Genomic DNA, 21686 nt, shown 5'->3' with positions numbered 1-21686 from the left:
GAACATTCATCCATAAGGCTTGAAGTGTTCGAAGAGGAAGCAAGTTTACTGCTGATCCATAATCAAGCAAGATCCGATTTATTGATCTATCTCCCACCAGTCCACTAACGTACAAGGGCCGTTTATGATACTCGTTTCCAAGTATAAGGTCATTTTCATCAAATGTGATGCTTGCGAGGCAGCAAGCGCAATACTTTGGCGACGTTGTATCCACTTCTGCAAATTTGAAGTTTGTTCAAATACTTCAGAATTTGTCAAGGCCGTAATGAGTGCTTCCCTAAGCTCTTTTGACATTTTCAAAGCATCGTACACACTGAGAAGAGATAGAATGCGCTTAAGATGGTCGACGATGTCATATTTGCCATCTTGGGACTGTAGTACATCTTTTGCATGTCTCTTAGAGGTACTTGCTTTTGTGGTTGAGACTGAAATTTCTACTGCAGGCTCTACAGTGGTAATGACTGGAACTTGTCTTGCACTTGGTTGATCGGAATGTTTGACTGAATCAACTACTTCTTTTCCTTCTTTCTTGTCCGTAGACGGGATCCTTTGGCCAGAGCGTAAAGTTATTTCATCTACCTCATCATCGTTGTAGATTTCACATGAGGTCGTCCCACAATTTCCAATTTCTTGCTCGCTTCTCTTACTCTTAAAAAATTTTAGAGGGAGGTAGTCTCCAAGAGTTATTGGTGCTCTAAAGGTTGTTTGTACTCATCATCTTGAAAGACTTTAGGCCTTCTCTGAGTATTCTTCTTCTTTTTCTTTCCATCATTTGAAGGTGGTCCACTCCATAATTTTCCTTTTGATCGCTTTGTGGAAGAAAGACGTTTAGCAATCTTTTTCACCTTCTTTTCACTGACGGTTTACCATTCGTCTTCGGATTCAAGTGATGACGAATCCTCCCAAACATCCAAACTTGGTGTCGTCATGAGCTCGTACAAAGTTGGAATTTTTGGATTTCCGGAACGAGGCATGCCAGGATAAGCATGGATAACTGTGGTTTCATTATCGACATGGAATCCCATAGGGATTGCCTCTTCTGGTAATGGAGCGGAGGGTGTTGATTTTCCTTCGATCATATTGGACGTTGCCGTCTGATGTTTCGAGTATGAATCCACCTCAATCTCATGCTTGTTGATTTTTTCTTGAATTATATCCTTAAGGATATAACAATCCTCTATAGTATGGCTGATGAGTCGATGATACCGACAATACTTTGGATCATCGGTCTTATTTACTTCAGCGGGACACTTTGGTTCAGGAAGCGTGATCATCTTTGCTGCAAGGAGTTCATCGAAGATAGTTCCAACATCTTCATCATCGAAACTATATTTAACTTCTTTTCTTTCCTTAAATGAAAGCCTCCTCGTCCCCTTGGTTTCTTCTTTTCTTTTTACATTGTCACTTTTCTTGTCTACTTTGACAAATGTCACCATAGAATCTCCCTTCTTTGGCGTTCTTTTGTTATCTCCCTCCTTGGTGTCAGACTTCTTTTCTAAGTCTTGGATCATTTTTCCAATCACATTTTTCCGAGACATTTGCTTCTGCACATTACTTGCTTTGGATACCAACTCATTGAAAGTTTGAGGCTCTGCAATTCCTACAAATGTTGCAATCTCAGGGATGAGGGTATTGTAACATATTTGTACTGCCGAAAATTCAGAAATCTTTTCCATGCATTGTAGGTTAAGACTCCTCCATCTTATGATGAATTCGCTCGTGCTTTCTCCAAGCCTTCGTGTTGTTTGAGCCAAATCCATTAATGTGACTTTTTTCTTTGAACGAATTAAGCTAGAAAAGCTCTTTGGATATCATCCCATGTTAGAATAGATCCTGGCTCTAACTGAGTATACCATGTGAAGGCAGACCTTTTGAGTGATTGAACAAATTGTCGAACCAATAAGGGATCTGACTGTGATGTTTCCCCACAAGCTGAGTAAAAATGAGCTAAGTGTTCTTGAGGAGAACCACTTAAACCATCAAATTTATCAAAGCTCGGTTTTTTATACCCTCGAGGAAATGGCACTGCGTCATAGTAAGTTGGGTAAGGCTTCCGGTATCCGAGACTTGGTGTCGTTAAAGACATTTGAAATTCTCGAACCTTTTCAGTGAAGATTGCATCGATATCTTGATGCGTGAGTTGGCCACCGGAACTTTCTCCTTCTGTTTCTTTTCTTGCTCTGTCTTCAACATTATTTATGGTAGCTTGAACTGCTAACTGAGCTGCTAAAGCCGTAATTTCAGCTTCCTTATCAGCTACCAAAGCTGCCATTTCTGCTTCTTTTTCTGCTAATTTTCGTTGCATTTCTAGCAGTTGTTCTTCTGTATTTGATGCGCCAGTCATCAGAACTTGCATGTTCTCAGATTCGACATCTTCATTTATCTCCAACCTTTGGAATTAAGTCATTACTCTAGGAATCTCTTCTTGGAAAAAAGATTTGTTTCCTCCAAGAGTATCTCCAAGGGAAGATGAACTCTCGGGAGAATGGATTGCCAATACTCGAGCCTTTGCACGTGTGATAGGCCCCTCGAATTGAATGTTGTTACCTTCCTCGACAACTTCATAGGCTTGGCCTTTTGTTGAACATTTCCAGACACTATTGGCAAGATTTCTTCATTTTCCTCGACGAAGGTTATCATGATCGACTCCGTTGTATGTAAAGTGACCGGGATTGTTCCGATCATGATTTGAGTGACGATGGGAACCTTGATAGGCGGTGATGATGTCACTTTGACGATCTTGCGTCGAGGCACCTTGGTGTCTTTAGATGAAATAGTTCCAAGAAGCTCCATTGGAATGATTTCGATGTCTTCAAGTAAACGCTCCCTAGCGATCTTCTTCCTAAGAGCTCGTGCCGCTCTTTTCCTTGCATTCCTCAGAGCGTTCTTGGAAAGGCATTTCTTCGGCCTAACTTTGATAACTTTAAAAGCCACCTTGCATGTCTTTCTTGCTACCCTCGTCTTTACCATGTTGCAATTAGTTGGTGCTTGATCGATGGTGAAAGAGATTCAGTGACTAGCATGCCTTCCACATCCTAATTTGGATTCAGCAGTAGGAAGTTCGTGGAAGTAAATAGTGACTTGTGGCGCCATGCTTCCTGTTACAAAAACAAAAAAACATAGCAGATTAATTATCTTCGAAATTAGAGATGAAAAGGAAAATGGGTTCCATCGGGCATGCCAAAAATTATGTTAAGCAAAAATTGTACATAATATGTAAATAAATAATTCCCTCGACACAATTTCACCCTTGTTCATTTTTTCGAAGTGGGTTTTATTAATTCAAGTTCGACCCATTCTAGGCTACACGCCTATTAATTACAACCTTTCTTTTCGGAAAGGAATACCTTTTGATTCTAATATGAATAAATCGTAACTTGGGGATTTAGGTGTTTATTTGATTGTGTGACTGCGTCTAGGTAGAGCTCTAGATTGCCTACGTACCCTCGTTGAGGGATCAAGTCACTCGTAGTTCTTTATATATTTATTGGGGTTTGATGCCTTGTGCAGTTTCAGCTCATGCAGGCAAGGAGCATTTGTTGCCTTGTGCAATTTTAGCTCGTGCGGGCGAGGACTTTAAGCCATTGGAGCGTTTGTGCCTTGTGCAGTTTAGGCTCTTGCAGGCGAGGACTTTAAGCCATTGGAGCTTTTGATTCAGCTTCATGTCATTTGAGATTTTTCTTCAGCTTCATGCCTTTTGGGATTTGAAGCGACTTCATGCCATTTGAAATTTGATGTGGCTTCGTGCCATTTGTAATGTGAAACGGCTTTGTACCATTTGAAGCGGCTTCGTATCATTCGTAATTTGAACTGGCTCACTTCTCTTTTACTCTTCGTAGAATTTGTAATTACTTGGTCAAAGTAACAAAAGTGAATTTAGTTTATATAAACCAGGGATTCGTCTTGATTTCACGGTTGCATCTATAATTTGTTATCAGACTGCCTACGTATCCTTAACAGAATCAAACCGGCGTAGTTCATATAATTTGTTGATATTTGATTTGGATTTGTGTTCAGACTTTGGCTAAATGAAAAGCCAATTGGATTTATTAAAAACCCACATATGACCTTCGTATTTGCCTAATAGGTTTTTTGAATAGGGGTTTTATTTTGTCTTTTCCTTAAGTAGTTTTGAAGACATAAAGTGGGACTCCCAGCCCCACGTGAGATGCACCATTCAAACTTTTCCTTGAGACTTGAAGACAAAGTGGGATTTCCACAAAGGATAAAGCCACTCACCTTTTTTATATTTTTCTTCCTTTGAACTTTCAACTCTTTTATCATGGGGGTTTTTAAAAACCCATTTGTATTTTTCCAATCTGATAGTAAGTTTTACTATCTCATTTTTTATGTGATTTTACAGCTTCCAAGCCCAACAACTTTCCTTCTTTTCCACGTGAGCAAGCCCCCTTGTGCGGTGCTACTTTATCCATCCCTCCTCTTGTGTAATTGTTTCAGAAGTCCTCATTTTCTTGACTCTAACCAGGTGGTTTTCATCCAGCAGCAACCGTAATACTTGGGCTTCAAATGATTTCGTAATGTTTTGGAATTCTTTTCAGGTTTGTCAACCGTTGATTTCCAAACGAAGATGGGTGAGATTGGTAGAGTTCAAACTCCTTTTGATTTGTTCCAATTTACCCTTTTTTCCTCCCTAAACCGTAAGGACTCTTCTCTTTTCTTTTCTTTTTTATGAGGTCATGATTTCTTCTTTCTTCTACTGCCATATTTTTTTTTTTTACTGCTTTTTGTTGTTGTTGCAGGTATAGAAGAGTAGTCGGCTACCATTTAAGAAACCTTCCCTGCATAAAAACCTTTTCCAGTAGTTTTCTTGTATAAACTGAAGGTTACAAGTTCTGAGTAGTTGGTTATGCACCCTTTTTTTTTTACTTCCATCTGCAACACAACATTGAACCAAAGAAATAAAAATAAATTAACAGAACTTATTTCATACCTAGTGGTAAATGTTTTTCTTTTTTATCTTGACTCGAATGCACGAATGACTAGACTCCTTTTTCTCTTTTCTGGCAGCAGTTCGTTGCCTTTTGATATTTTCTCTCAAAGTTGCTCTTATTTTCTGAAGAGTTTCTCCTCTCTCTTTTTTTTTCCCTTTTTGCTGTGGCAGATGCCTATTTATAGGCATCCCAAGAAAGCTCTAGAATCTGTTACGTGGGGGGAGATGGAGGCCATGACCTCCTGTCACTTCCCCTTAACTTCTCCCACTAACTATGCAGTTTTTTTTTTTTCATGCCTTGCAGAAAAATAGGTTTTGCACAGTTTCTTCCCCCTTTTGTAGGAAGACGTTCAGATTTTATTTTTTTATTTTATTTATTTATGGATGTTAATTTGTATGTAAAGCCTTCTTTTTTTTTGGGCTGGACTACATTTTTGTTTTGCCTTATAATTTGACCCAATTTGTATAGACTCTATTTTTTTTTTTTTTTTGTATATTTTTGTTGTTCGACAATGACTTTTGGCTAAAATACATACTTCACATTTCAATTTTGAGTCTTCAATACCACTGAACAAATCAGATAATATATGTTTCAAATAACCAAACGATCCATGCCCCAAACGACTATGCAATAACAATACCTTTTGTAGATTACTATTACGTGACGAATGAACCAAATTAGCTCTTCCAGGAACCACGTCATCCACATAATATAGCCCCTCTCTCTTAATGCCACGCCCAATGATCTCCTTTGTCTGAATATCCTGAAGCAAGCAAAATGAAGGATACATTACTACAACACAATCCAATTGTTCAGTGACTTGAGGTACAGATAATAAGTGATGGGACAATGACAGAACCAATAAACAATTATGTAACGAAATAGAGGGTGTAAGAGACACTGTTCCCGCTCCAACAACATCAGCAGTAGTACCATTGGCAGTTGCCCCACACTTTCTATGAGAATCTTTCATGGGCTGAAACAAAGTTCTATCATACGTCATATGATCCGTTGCACCAAAATCCAAAATCCAATATGTATTCATCATAGTAATAGTCCACGAGAACTACTTGCAATAGAATATTCTCACAGCAATCACACCAATATCCAATTATTGCAACAGATTCTACGGATAAAACTTGTAGATACTCAGCAAAACCAATATAATAACATACGGACAGCAGCACTATAACAGCAGCATGCCACTGAGAGCTTCTGATGCATGACAAGTAACCAATCAACTAGTTGATAACTCACGTAATACCTCACGCTGCAATCCAAGGCAGCAACAAAAAACACACTCACGGGGTCAATTGCAAGATCACAGCAATTGTACACCACTTTTCATGCTGCAAAAACACAAGCAGCAGCACTAAAAGGCAGAGAAAAAAAAAATGGATTGTACGCTGCAATTCCAGCAGCAGCCAATCCCTATTTTTTCACCCTTTTGTTTTGGCAGACAGCACGGCAAAACAATACAGGGACAGCAGCAAAGCACGGAACACTATACTACTCACGGTAAAACTTGTAGCAACACGTTTACAGTGCTGAACTTGATTACAGTCGCAGCAGCATGAAGTTTTTGTTTAGGGTTTTGGATTGAAAACTAGCTCTTGATGTCAAATAGAATTTTACGGCGTAACTTTTCTATATTCCACAATTCTGAATAAAAGGTACATACAATCCTTATTATAAAAGAAAATAAAATAAAGGACACAATATCCTTCCAAAAACATGACTCTAATAATTACAAAATATTTTCATTCCTTTTTTTTTCCTAAATATTGACTTATTCCAATACAAAGCTCATATATTCTTCACAATGGACGAGCTTTGATGGCGATGTAACATCTTGAAATATCGACATTTTACTTGTCAAATGTTATTTCTTTGTTCCAAGACACTTCCAACAATGATGCTGAGGCCACTATACGATTTCACGAAATTTGACTGAAAGATTTTTCTAAGTTTTCATGAGTTATTATAGTTATCTCGTAAATAGATTATGAATTTACATTAATAGAGTTCAAACAATTAGTCTGTACGTGTCTGATCCTGGAATTTTGTACCTTAACAAACCCGAACAGGTTATGTTTATATAGTGAAGATTTCTTTGACTTTGAGAGTGCTGCATCTGGCGCGTTTACGTATCCGTAATTGGAATGAGAATGTGGAATTGAATTCCGATTACGGAATACTCCGGTGTTTACTAAACATAGAAGAATCAAAAAAGCAGTGGGGCCCACATAAATTTTGGAATTCAATTCCTTGTATTGGTGGAATTGGATTCCCTAGATATATGTGGTAATCTAATTCCTGATTGTTTGGGTAATCGGAATGACACTTTTGTTCCCTTTATGCCCTCACTTACTTTTTTTTATTTCCAAGACTATCATTTATAAACCCATTAAAGTATATAAAATATTTGATTTGGGACAAGGGCATTTTCGTAATCATATTGGTTTATATTTCGATTCTGCTGAATTAGTAAACAGCTTTATGGAATTCTATTCCGATTCCAGAACATTTAAGTAAACAGCTTCAACAGGAATCCAATTCTGACTTCTCTTCATTCCAACTCCTCCTCAATTCAATTCCTCATATTTTCATTACCGTTACGTAAACGCGCCTCTAGTGAAAACCTATTCACCTGCTCAGGCTATATATAGACACTCAATGGAGATGAGGTGGTTATCAATTAACACAACCCTTTGCAATGGATGCAAGGCTGTTTGACGCTTCTCAGAAGGGAGATGTCCAACTTTTGCATCAATTGCTGGCAGAGAATCCACTTCTACTCCATAGCCTTGCGCTAACTTCCACAGAGAATCCTTTACATGTTGCTTCGATTGCTGGGCATGCCGACTATGTCAAGGAGGTTGTGAGGTTGAAACCAGATTATGTCGAAGAACTGAACCAGGATGGTTTTAGCCCCATGCATATTGCATCCGCCAATGGGTATTTGGAAATTGTAAGGGAGATGCTGAGGGTTGACCGGAGACTCTGCCGGCTAAACGGAAGAGATGAGTGGACTCCTCTTCATTATGCCGCTAGCAGGGGGAGGGTAGACGTAATTAGAGAAATGGTCTTGGCTTGTCCAGAAAGTGTTGAAGATGTGACCGTACAAGGGGAGACTGTTATTCACCTTGCTGTTAAGTGCAGCCAGTTTAAAGCAATCAAATTTTTGGTGGAATTGGTTGCAGAAACGAACAAGGTGCACATCCTGAACATGAAGGATAAGCATGGCGACTTAGTTCTTCATCTAGCAACCTGGAAAAAACAACATCAGGCAAGTACTATTTGAACCGTTGATCAGTACCCATGAATTTTAGGCCATATTGATTTGTTAGTTGACTAATGCTCGCAGGTGGTGGAAGGCTTAGTTGGCAATGAAACAATTGCAGGAGCCTTGGAAGTAAATTCTGTAAACGATAGGGGTCTCACAGCTTTGGATCTGGTCTTCCCAAATGAAACTGGTGATTGGGAAATGGAGGCAATCCTTCGTGGTGCTGGAGCTTTGAGGGCAGGAGAGATAGTCCACTCTTGTGTCCAATTGTTCAATTCTCATAGCCATAACCACACCAACGCGGCATCAGAGACTCAGCAGTTGCAGCAGCAGCAGCAGCAGAAGACAAATAGGTGGGAATACTTCCAGTTCAAAAAGGGCAGAGACAGTCCTAGCGATGCACGTACTGCGCTGCTAGTTGTCGCTTCACTAGTGGCTACGGCCACCTTTCAAGTGGGACTCAACCCTCCAAATGGAAATTGGCAGGACAGTAGTGATGTGAATAGTAATGGGACTGGCAGCAGCAACGAACCAATACACTTGGCAGGAAAGTCCATCATGGGTTCTTATAGTGAAGTTTCATTCGTCGTTTTTGTGTTTCTCAACTCGATTGGATTTTACTTTTCACTTTACACCATGATCGTCCTCACAGTCAATTTCCCTCTCCAGTTGGAGCTTCAAATCTGCATCATAGCGGTATACACCACCTACAGCACTGCGGTTGTCAACATTGCACCATCATATAACACTTGGCTCTTTATCACTGTGTTCACAACGGTTTTGCCTTTTTTGGTCGGACTTTCTGCCAAATTGGCTAGGCACCCAGTCACGATCAGGCTTACAAAACCTCTCAGAAAATGGATCCTTCGGTTCTTTGAATTAATTTGGTGGTAAAATTGTTATTGACGGCTGGGAAGTAAGTTCTAAAAGACATTAGGCGCTAGTTGGGCGGCGAGTTGGGGCCTAGCGCCTAGGCGGCTAGGCTGAGCCTATGCGGGCGCCTAGGCGGATCTAAGTAAATCTATTGTATTTCGTATAAATTAGTGTCTGTTTATACTTAAAATATATATAATTTCATCATAAATTAGAAAATAAAATGATATATATATTATGAAGTATTGGAACATAATATAAATATGGATAGCAAACATATAATGTTTGTTTATTAAAGTGTTCAATAAGTCTCTTACAATTTATTGGAAACAATAAAATGCAAAAAGAAAGTTATCTATTTTCTATCTAAGTGAGTTGCAACCTAAGCAGGTGTCTAGGCGGGTCTGGACGGGCTATGCGGGTGCTTAGGCGACAGTGGGCAGCTACCTAGCGCCTAGGCCTAGGCGGAAATTTTTATAACAGTGGTAGGACAAACATGGGCCGCAAGCTATTCTTTATCTCATGAAGAACTCAATTCCCCCGAACAGGTGTATGAAGGACAAACATGAGAACTCAGTTCTTTACCTAGCAATCTCTACGAAACAACGCCAGGGAAGTAGAATCTGATCACCTGTTATTGTTAAGAACCCGTTAAGATAACAGGTATAACACGAATACAACAAACATGAACCGTTTGCCAGGTATTTCAAACCTATAAATGTTGACTTCATTAATTTACTTCCAAGGGTTAAGCCTGATTCAGATGTTCCACCCTATGATGTCAACTGAAAGATTATTCAAAGTCTATCTTGAATTATGAATTTACATGAACAGAGTTCAAACAATTACTCTTCTGCATCTCAGATTCTCGCGCATCGGATTCTCACGCATTTGAACCTTGAGTCTCAAGCTACTCTTCATCTACTGAAAACGACCGCACCTATCGGATGAAGTGGGACTTGTAGGTTGTCCACAACCTAGTAGTTGCTGCAGTTTACGGCTTCATGTTGTTCATGTACCGTTCCAAGTCCATATCGAAGATGGTTTCGGTTCTCCAGGAATTAGACAAGTTCATCACAAGACGATATGATTAACACGCTCACTGTATATAGGGATTCAATCTGTTACTGCATAGCAAAATACCTGAGTTATGTCCTTTTGGTGTTGGTATGATGTCGTATTGTATCTTGGTTATGCAATAAGTATGCATTGACGGTTTTTGAGTAATTGATTTCAAATTTGAATTGATCAACTTGATCAACTGTGGTTCATAGCGTATTAATCAAAAGAAAATGAACTTTAACTCTTTTGTTTCAAATCATACAACGACATGATTAACGGAAACGGATTGAGATCCTCTCCGGATTTTACACTCTGGAGTCCAGGAACCAAGAAATTCGGACCATTCAATTTAAATCCTGCAATCACTATTAGCGCATCACACGGGCCCACCTCACTCAGACTAAAAAATTCAAACCGTTCAACTTAAATCATGTAGTCCAAATTTCTCAATTTGTGGGCTCCAGAGTGTTCAAACCGTTCAATTTAAATCATGTAGTCCGAATTTTTCATTCTATGGGCTCCAGAGTGTTGAGATCCAGAGAAGATCTCAATCCAATAGAAACTAGTGCTTTTAAAGCGTTTTCAACTTTTCATATCATCAAAAGCATAGCACCCGACTTTTTGGAAGAAACATTTGTTATGTCATTTTGTTTGGAAGCGCTTGCATTTCAATGTGATTAATATTAGTGCTTTTACTAAAAACGCTTATGAGGATACGTGCTTCTAAAAGAAATATTTTCAAATAGAGCCTAAGACTAGTTTAGAACTAGCAGAGATGTTATAAGTTCAATTTGCCTTTTCCGTGAACTGTTCTACCTAGAATGTCACTTGAAATATGTCAGCAGACATTGTAAGGTTATTCTTCAAGTGATCAGAATTCCACCGAGCAAAAGAAAGGGACCGAAAAACATACACAAACTCGAAAATTCTTAACTTCATAAGAAAACCACTCAACCACAAGGTTCGGATTAACACAAAAAGACTGAGTACAAAACCAGTTTACCACGTACTTATGTCTAAAGGGCTAGGATATGAAAATATTACTCGACTCTGTTTCCATCGCTTCTAAGCCTTGTTCTTCTCAATGAGCCTCTGAATAAGATCCGCGGCATCCTGCACAGTTGCAATGGCCTGAGCGCTATCCTCTTCCACACTAATACCGAATTCCTCTTCCTCCTCATGTCCCATCACAATCTCAACCTGGATGCAGATTTACATCAAAATAAGTTGGAAGTACAACATATTGCAATGCTCGTAACCACAGGAAAGGTAACTAAGGCATAGAAAAACACGGGAAGTTTAAAGTTTGATGGTCATTGATTTTTAATTGAGAGACTAGGACAGGTTTTAAGCCAATCCTAGCTAAGGAAGTGAAACACCCCAACACCACTTTTATTTAAAAATTGTTTTAAGGTTTTAATTGGTGAGCCCGTAGGGCCCACCTTATAACTTTTTTTTGTTTTTCCCCCGGTCTCTCTCTCTTCTCTGCTCTCCCCGTAACCTCCTCCTTGTTCTTCGTTTTATCCCTGCACTCACGCATCTCTCTCTCCCTCTCTATCACCGTGAGCACCCACCACCATAACCACCTAGCTACGATACCACCATCACCTCTGGAACCTTCTTCTCTCTCTCCCTCGTCTTGACGAAGCTTCGGGACACCCTGAGAACACCCAAGTCTCCCCCGACGACTCCGGAGACTTTCGAGGCCATTTCCGGCCAAACCACGGCGAGTTGGCCGGCTTGTAAGGTATCAATCTCTTCGTCTCGTCGATTAATATAACTTTCCTTTTTTTTTCACTCAATTTCGTTGAGTATTGAAGAAGTTATACTCATTTGAATCTTACCCAGTTTCCGGCGACCTCAGTGGCTTTCGAGGAATTTTTCGGCCAAACCATGGCGAGTTAGACGTCGTGTGAGGTATCATTCTCTTCATATCTTCAAGGGCTACAACTTTCCTTTTTGTATCGCTTGATTTCGTTAAGTAGTGACAAAGTTATGGCCGTTTAAAGTTGGGTGGTTTTCCGGCTGAATCTCCGGCCTTCTTCCTCGGCAACCAGGCCTTTCAGGCCATTAGAACCCCCGGGCCTTAGCCAATTGGGCTAGCCCAGTAACCCAGCCCGCACCCTTTTATTTTTAAGTTATTTTGTTTTCAAAACCCAAGGGCCTCGGGCCTTATTTTGAAGGGCCTTGGGCCGGTATCCTTTAAAGGGCTTAAAGCCCTGTCCTTTAATGAGGCCTTGGGGCCTTTGTGAAGTATTGTGAGGGCTGCTCTAGTGCAGCCCGTGTGTGTGTGTGTGTGTGTTTTAGGGTGTGTGTGTGTGTGTGTTTAGGCGTGTGTGTGTATGTGTGTTTAAGTGTGTGTGTGCGTGTGTGTATATGCATGTGCATGCCGTGCATGTGTTGTGGTGTGTGTGTGTTTGGGCTTAAGCCCAAACCATCATATGTTCACCCTAAAGCCTTTTAACCCAAAACCTTAGAATCCTAAAACCTATTAGGGCTTAACCCATCCAACCCAATTTCCTTATTTTATTTAGTTCAAAACCCAATAGGTCCTAATCCTATTTAACCTAAACCCTAATCCGGATTTCAAGCTTAAAACCCGTTAGACCTAATTTGACCGTTGACCCCCGGTCAACGTTGACCTTTAAGGTTGACTTTTCAGGTTTTTGCTCAAAATCCCTCTTAAGCTAATTTCGACATTATGAACCCATTTCCAATGTCCGTTTTCCCAAATTCAGTCGTTTAAGTAGAGTTTGACTAAATGTGCTCTTTATGTGCTTAGGGGGCAATTATTGTGACGTTTCCGTCTTCGCTTGTGGCGCAGCTTTTGGCAACTAAGTACTGTGAGTAGACCCCTTCTAAAATTACATGATTTGATAATTTAATTGCATAAATGATTAGCATGCCTACGGATTTATGATTTGATTTATGTGAAGCTTGTTGATTTAATATATTGATTTTCGTCTCGTGTTTTGGTGAGGAAATAAATTGTTAGCCTATTTTGAGCTATATTTTAATATATCGTATTTTCTATAAAAACCATGAACTGGTAGACTATCCGATGGATGACGATAGGATGCTAAAACATGTTTTAGAAACCCCTCTTTATAGTATAGACGATGGATGACTTTATACTATGAAGTGGTTATTTATGAGAGGCGTAAATATTTGTGCGTACCTAGTAGACACTATGCCGCTTGGGGCGAGGATCTGGTGTTGGCATTTAGGCCGAGAGAAATAATCCCTAGCTACGGGCTGAGGGACATGAAGAGGCATTGGGCCGGGAGTTGGTAATCTCTGGCTACGGGCGCAGAGACAATGAAGAGGCATTGGGCCGGGAGTTATATTTATTCGGTGATCTTACTAGCAGCACACCGTGCTTACGAGATGATTTATGAGACGTTTACTGTTTTGATTTCTGTGATGATATTCCGCAATATGGCTTTTGAGATATTTTGGCATGCTAGGAATTTTTATTAAATCCATCACTTATTATGCTAGTAGTTTTTATTATATAAACTTTGGGGGTTAGTACATTGATAACTGTTTTTATTATTATTATATATAAACTTGGTCCACTCACCTTTGTTTTGCGCCCCCATCCAAGACTTAGAATCAAGGCACCTAATCCTGGCGTGAAGGCACTTCCGCAGTAGCATATTTGAGTCCTCTCGATGTAGGACCCACTTCTTTATTCATTCAATTTTATCTCAATTCTTTTTAGTGATTAGGTTTAGTTGTATGTTCTGAACACGTTCCTAAATTATTAACTCATTGTATTTCAAATTTCTAACCCTTATTTACTTCTTATCCTTAGCTTTTGTATCAATTAATGGCTTTCATCACCCTCGGGTGTCGGCCAGCACGTGTTTATCCTGGTATTCAGGGAATATCAGGGTCGGGGCGTGTCAGGAGGCCAAACAAACACGGTCTAATGGTCATTGATTTTTAGTTGAGGGACTAATGCTCAAATTTGGTGTTTTTATTATTGTTAAATAATAGATTTGTTAGATTAAATATTAGATAAATAGGGGTAAAAAATGAGCGACTAATGATCAAATTTGATTAAAATTAAGGGACTATCGTTATAATTTTTTTTATATAAATAGGGGGAAAAATAAAAAAATGGGGACATACTTAATATTTAGAGAAGGGTAAAGAGAACATAGGTAGTATTCTTGCCTTTGTCAAACAGTGGGCAAAACTTACTTTATATATTCTTCGTATTTGCAAATTTTTCCCAAGATCGTTTTGTCCTATCAGAATTATATTCCCATTGGAACACAAAACTTGAATCATTTGAACTTGTCAACCTGTAAAAAAAAAACCGCGGATAAAACCCACAATTTATGTTGCTACTGCTGAAGCCGCCCGCCATAGTGAAATAGTAGTTTGACTAAACTATGCGTTTGTCTCCACCAAGTGAGATTGTGTGTGTTCTGAATAAGCTTTAGTTCTGGTTTCATCAGATGCAGATGAAACCGCAGGTTGATATTGTCGTTGATATGGCGTATGACAATCCCATTGATGCGCGAAACTTTGAGCCAATCTTATAGATTGTAGGAAGAGAAATAAACAGTGTAGGTTTAATCTAATGAAGTAGAAATTTTAAAAGCGTCGAATGGTTAGTTGGCAACGGAAAGCCTACTAAAATTTTCATGGAGTGGATTCGTTTGAATTACAGCGGCGATAGAGTTAAGGGGCCGGTGCTGTTAGTTTTGGTATTATTTATTGGTTCCCGATTGAACAATGAAAGGATTCTTTGACCGTGAGGGTGCTGCATCCCGGATTCACGTGCATTTGAACCTTGAGTATGTCAAACTATTCCTCATCTAGTGAAAAACTATTCACCTGCTCAGGCATATATATATACACACACTCCAATGGAGATGAGGTGCTTATCAATTAACACAAACCTTTGCAATGGATGCAAGGCTGTTTGACGCTTCTCAGAAGAGAGATGTCCAACTTTTGCATCAATTGCTGGCAGAGAATCCACTTCTACTCCATAGCCTTGCGCTAACTTCCACAGAGAATCCTTTACATGTTGCTTCGATTGCTGGGCATGTCGACTTTGTCAAGGAGATTGTGAGGTTGAAACCAGATTATGTTGAAGAAATGAACCAGGATGGTTTTAGCCCCATGCATATTGCATCCGCCAATGGGTATTTGGAAATTGTAAGGGAGATACTGAGAGTTGACCGGAGATTCTGCCGGATACAGGGAAGAGATGAGTGGACTCCTCTCCACTATGCCGCTAGCAGAGGGAGGGTAGACGTAATTAGAGAAATGGTATTGGCTTGTCCAGAAAGTGTTGAAGATGTGACCGTACAAGGGGAGACTGTTATTCACCTTGCTGTTAAGTGCAGCCAGTTTAAAGCAATTAAATTTTTGATGGAATTGGTTGCAGAAATGAACAAGGTGAACGTCCTGGACATGAAGGATAAGCATGGCGACTCAGTTCTTCATCTAGCAACTTGGAAAAAACAACATCAGGCAAGTACTATTTGAACCGTTGATCAGTACCCACCCATGAGTTTTAGTCCATATTGATTTGTTAGTTGACTAATGCTCGCAGGTGGTGGAAGGATTAGTTGGAAATGAAACAATTGCAGAAGCCTTGGAAGTAAATTCTGTAAACGATGGGGGTCTCGCAGCTTTGGATCTGGTCTTCCCAAATGAAACCGGTGATTGGGAAATGGAGGCAATCCTTCGTGGTGCTGGAGCTTTGAGAGCAGGAGATATAGTCCACTCCGGTGTCCAATTCTCCAATTCTCATAGCCCTAACCATAACCACACGTCAACAGAGACTCATCAGTTGCAGCAGGAGCAGCAGGAGCAGCAGAAGACAAATAGGTGGGAATACTTCCAGTTCAAAAAGGGCAGAGACAGTCCTAGCGATGCACGTACCGCGCTGCTAGTTGTCGCTTCACTAGTGGCTACAGCCACCTTTCAAGTGGGACTCAACCCTCCAAATGGAAATTGGTAGGACAGCAGTGACGTGAATAATAATGGGACTGGCAGCAGCAATGAACCAGTACACTCGGCAGGACAGTCCATCATGGGTTCTTATAGTAAAGTTCCATTCGTCGTTTTTGTGGTTCTCAACTCGATTGGATTTTACTTTTCTCTTTACACGATGATCGTCCTCACATCCAATTTCCCTCTCCAGTTGGAGCTTCGCATCTGCATCATGGCGATATACACCACCTACTGCAGTGCGGTTGTCAGCATTGCACCAGATAACACATGGATCTTTATCACCGTGCTCTTATTGATTGTGCCTTTTTTGGTCAGACTTGCTGCCAAATGGGCTAGACACCCCGTCACAATCTGGCTTACAAAACCTCTCGGAAAATGGATCCTTCAGTTCTTTGAATTAATTTGGTTATAAAATTATTATTGTAAATTGTAAATTGTACAATAATGTGGAAAGAAAACAAAATAAGCAAGAAACTTTGAACTGTTTGTTCTTTTTTATTCAGTGGTATGTCAAATCTCCAAATTTGAATGTATTTTGTATTGATTTCTCATAGTTTATGTTTTACATTCACAGTTTTCTAAAGATGGTGGCAAGTATTGTAACGAATCATTCTCAAATATTACGAATTTTATAGTTTTAAAATGTGAAACTACGAAAATGTTCTTCAAGGAAAATATGTTGACTTTTGTTGACCGTCTTGTCGTGTCACGTAAGATATATTTTCTTAACATATCCTCGTTGTGCTCATCATCACCAGCCCGTGGGGCCCACCTTGTTTTATTTTTATGTTTTCCGGTCTCTCTCTTCTCTCAGTTCTCTCTTCTCCCTCACCTCTCCCGTGTCTCTCTCTTGAACCTCATCTCTCTCCCTCGCTGCAACTCCCTCTTCCCCGAGCAACACACTCAGCCATGCCATCTGCTGAGGACATCATCATCAAAACCTCTGTAGTTTTCTCTCTCCCGTTGTAGAAAGGACGACGAAATCCCAGGAAGCCTCGTACACGAGATCCGACACAGACCGCCCCTTTCGAGGCTATTTCCGGCCAAACCACGGCGATTTGGCCGGCATGTAAGGTATCAATCTCTTCGTCTCCCTGAGTACTACAACTTTTCTTTTTGTTTCACTCAATTTCGTTGAGTATTGAAGACGTTATACTCATTTGAATCTTACTCAGTTTCCGGCGACCTCCGAGGCTTTCGAGGAAATTTCCGGCCAAACCACGGCGAGTTAGACGTCGTGTGAGGTATAATTCTCTTCGTCTCTTCAAGGGCTACAACTTTCGTTTTTGTCTTGCTTGATTTCATTGAGTAGTGATAAAGTTATGGCCATTTAAAGTTGGGTGGTTTTCCGGCCGATTTTCCGGCTTTCTCTCCCATTGGGTCCGGCGACCCACCAAACCCGAGCCCTTTGGGCCTTCCTTGCCGAGCCCAACCCTTTTGGTTGTGAGGCCTTTGGGCCCGTGTGTGTGTTTTGGGCCTTTGTGGTGTGTGTGTGTAGCCCGTGTGTGTGTGTGTGTGTGAGTTTTTGTGTGTGTGTTTAAGTGTGTGTGCGCGTGTGTATATGCATGCCATGCATGCATGTGCATGCCGTGCTTGTGTGTGCATATGTTCATGTGTGGTGTGTATTGTGTGTGGGTTTGGGTTTAAGCCCAAACCACCCATTCTCACCCAAACCCTTTTAACCCAAAAACCTTAGGACCCTAAACCCAAAACCCAATAGATCCTAATCCTATTTAAACCTAAACCCTAATCCGGATTTCAAGCCTAAAACCCGTTAGACCTAATTTGACCGTTGACCCCCGGTCAATGTTGTCTTAAGGGTTGACTTTTTGGGTTTTCGTCCGAGCCTCTTCTTAGGGTAATTCGACATTCTGAATCCGTTTTCAATATCCGTTTTTCCAAATTCAATTGCTATTATATAGTTTTCTTACAACATGGCATTCACCATCGCCTCAGTTGTCCACATCATCCTGAGCAAAACGGTCTTGCAGAGAGAAAACATCGACATATTGTCGAAACTGATTTAACGCTACTTGCTCACGCTTCTCTTCCCCAAACTTTCTGGGATGATGCTTTTCATACCGCCAATTATCTCATTAATCGTCTTCCCACAAAAATTTTAAATGGCATCTCTCCCTTCCAAAAATTATTTTCTAAATCACCACAGTATGATTTTCTCAAAGTCTTTGGTTGTGCTTGTTTTCCATATTTACGTCCATACACTACTCATAAACTCCAATTTTGATCCAAACAATGCATCTTCTTAGGTTATTCTTTAAATTATCAAGGTTACAAATGTTTTGATCCTTCCACAGGAAAGTTTTTCATGTCTCGTCATGTTGTATTTAATGAAAAGTGTTTTCCTTATCAAGAACTTACTACTCCACCATTGTCATCCACCGCTGCCTCAGACCATGTCCTGGACATTGACCCATTTCACTTTATCACACCTAACCCTATCCCTCCTACTCCTACCTGTACCCCACCTCATATTTTACCCCATATCCCTGCCACCTTATCCCATCCACTGACTTCTGCTTCCAATCCTACCCCTACCCTACCTCCATCTACCCTAGACTCTCATTCCCACACCATCACTCCAACTAATTCCTTGAATACTGGAACAACCAACGTGTCCTCACATACTCCACACTCCACTCATGGCATGATCACGCGTGGTCAACAGGGAATTCGAAAACCGAATCCTAGATATGCTTGTATCATTGATGTTAATAGTTCTTTGGTTGAGCCCTCGTGTTTCTCACAGGCAAATAAATTTCCACAGTGGCGCCAGGCCATGGCAGATGAATTCAACGCTTTACAGCGCACAGGGATTCTTTGACCTTGAGGGTGCTGCATCCCGGATTCACGCGCATATGAACCTTGAGTATGTCAAACTATTCCTCATCTAGTGAAAAACTATTCACCTGCTCAGGCATATATATACACACACTCCAATGGAGATGAGGTGCTTATCAATTAACACAAACCTTTGCAATGGATGCAAGGCTGTTTGACGCTTCTCAGACGGGAGATGTCCAACTTTTGCATCAATTGCTGGCAGAGAATCCACTTCTACTCCATAGCCTTGCGCTAACTTCCACAGAGAATCCTTTACATGTTGCTTCGATTGCTGGGCATGTCGACTTTGTCAAGGAGATTGTGAGGTTGAAACCAGATTATGTTGAAGAAATGAACCAGGATGGTTTTAGCCCCATGCATATTGCATCTGCCAATGGGTATTTGGAAATTGTAAGGGAGATGCTGAGAGTTGACCTGAGATTCTGCCGGATACAGGGAAGAGATGAGTGGACTCCTCTCCACTATGCCGCTAGCAGAGGGAGGGTAGACGTAATTAGAGAAATGGTATTGGCTTGTCCAGAAAGTGTTGAAGATGTGACCGTACAAGGGGAGACTGTTATTCACCTTGCTGTTAAGTGCAGCCAGTTTAAAGCAATCAAATTTTTGGTGGAATTGGTTGCAGAAACGAACAAGGTGCACATCCTGAACATGAAGGATAAGCATGGCGACTTAGTTCTTCATCTAGCAACCTGGAAAAAACAACATCAGGCAAGTACTATTTGAACCGTTGATCAGTACCCATGAATTTTAGTCCATATTGATTTGTTAGTTGACTAATGATCGCAGGTGGTGGAAGGATTAGTTGGCAGTGAAACAATTGCAGGAGCCTTGGAAGTAAATTCTGTAAACGATAGGGGTCTCACAGCTTTGGATCTGGTCTTCCCAAATGAAACCGGTGATTGGGAAATGGAGGCAATCCTTCGTGGTGCTGGAGCTTTGAGAGCAGGAGATATAGTCCACTCTGGTGTCCAATTCTCCAATTCTCATAGCCATAACCATAACCACACGTCATCAGAGGCTCATCAGTTGCAGCAGCAGCAGCAGGAGCAGCAGAAGACAAATAGGTGGGAATACTTCCAGTTCAAAAAGGGCAGAGACAGTCCTAGCAATGCACGTAACGCGCTGCTAGTTGTCGCTTCACTGGTGGCTACGGCCACCTTTCAAGTGGGACTCAACCCTCCAAATGGAATTTGGCAGGACAGTAGTGATGTGAATAATAATGGGACTGGCAGGAGCAATGAACCAGCACACTCGGCAGGACAGTCCATCATGGGTTCTTATAGTGAATTTTTTTTCGTCTATTTTGTGGTTCTCAACTCGATTGGATTTTACTTTTCTCTTTACACCATGTCCGTCCTCACAAGCAATTTCCCTCTCCGCTTGGAGCTTCAAATCTGCATCGGAGCGGTGTACTTCGCCTACAGCACTGCGGTTTACAAAATTGCACCATCAATTTACAGCCGGCTCTTTATCATCGTGTTCACATGTGTTTGGCCTTTGTTGGGCCCATGTCTTGTCGAATGGGCTAGACACCCGGTCACAATCAGGCTTACAAAACGTCTCGGAAAATGGATCCTTCGGTTCTTTGAATTAACAAGCAATTTAGCCCGACGGTGCCGCGGGTCTAAAATCATGTTAAACGTATAAAATATATTAAAATATATTTACTTCTATATCAAAACATATTTACATCTTTATGATCAATAAAAAACAAAAGATGCATGTTTGTGCAATATGTTACAACACTCTGAGGCTCATGTCTTTAGTTCTAGTGATTCATACTTCCTCAGCAAATCAACCATTTGTTCTTTACCAATGTCCAAGGCCTGTTATGGAGAAGGCAAATGGAGTATAAATGTCAATGGGGCTACCAACATGTAACTTAAATTTAGTTACGAAAGTATATTAAATTTAAAAGCAAGAAATTAGAAGATAGCTAAATCATGTAGAAAGTCATAATAATAATAATCATAATTTAGACGAAACACATGAAACTGGAGTGGCCTTAATGCATTTATATCGAATTCAAAATAGAAGAAAATTCAATTAGGCTGGAATGGAAAATTTTAAGCTTTTAAAATAATAAATTCGCAGGCACATATTGCACATTCGATATGTGGTGTGACAAAACTCTAAAACTTATCCAAGTTTACACAATTATACTTGGCACTCGTCAGTTTTCACCTATTACAAATGCAGAGCAGCACTACATTCCAAAGTTAATTTCAATAGGAAATACTACTCTCCAATGATTTTTCCGATCAAAGGAAAAGAAGTCTCCAATGATTAGGTGATGTGACTCAATCGACAAAGTCAAGTAGAGATCGCCACCTATCTATTCCAAAGCTAAAATTTCAAGCGGAAATCTATATAATGATTTGATGAGATGACTCAAATGTGAGAACCAAGCAGAGAGCACTGAAAAATAAACCTCAGTAATCGAGCAACAAAATCACAAACCAAGGGATCCAGCTATTAGGATGTACTCGGTTATCTTTAAGAATACATAACCTACTACCTAAAGCCTATAATGTTACGTCACCAACAGTCATAGATAAGAACCAAAATAAGCACCATAATCCAAAACACATGATTTTATCAAGCAAAGAGAGGGAAACAATTGCACCATTACAAAATCAAAGGAACCAAGTTTCAACCAATCAAAATAA

The 21686-nt window shown here is 40.3% G+C and overlaps 1 protein-coding gene across 7 annotated transcripts; it reads left to right on the top strand.

Moving 5' to 3' along the window:
• The first annotated feature begins 7668 nt into the window (after positions 1-7668).
• Positions 7669-20752, top strand: LOC126594246 (ankyrin repeat-containing protein BDA1-like). 7 transcript variants are annotated; one of them, XM_050260480.1, is made up of 4 exons: positions 7876-8166; positions 15595-15669; positions 15752-16122; positions 20175-20752. In XM_050260480.1, the coding sequence occupies exons 1-4, from the start codon at positions 7888-7890 to the stop codon at positions 20662-20664; spliced, it is 1215 nt and encodes a 404-aa protein (XP_050116437.1). In that variant the 5' UTR covers positions 7876-7887; the 3' UTR covers positions 20665-20752. The 7 variants fall into 7 exon arrangements, with proteins under 7 accessions (XP_050116434.1, XP_050116437.1, XP_050116436.1 ...); XM_050260479.1 differs by lacking the exon at positions 15752-16122 and having other exon boundaries at positions 19804-20752; XM_050260476.1 differs by lacking the exon at positions 7876-8166 and having other exon boundaries at positions 15052-15669.
• Positions 20753-21686: the final 934 nt, after the last annotated feature.

This window comes from Malus sylvestris, chromosome 12 (assembly GCF_916048215.2).
Source record: "Malus sylvestris chromosome 12, drMalSylv7.2, whole genome shotgun sequence".
Classification (NCBI taxonomy): Eukaryota; Viridiplantae; Streptophyta; class Magnoliopsida; order Rosales; family Rosaceae; genus Malus; species Malus sylvestris.
The sequence above is the reverse complement of the archived record's forward strand: the minus strand, read 5'-3'. Positions and strand labels throughout refer to the sequence as shown.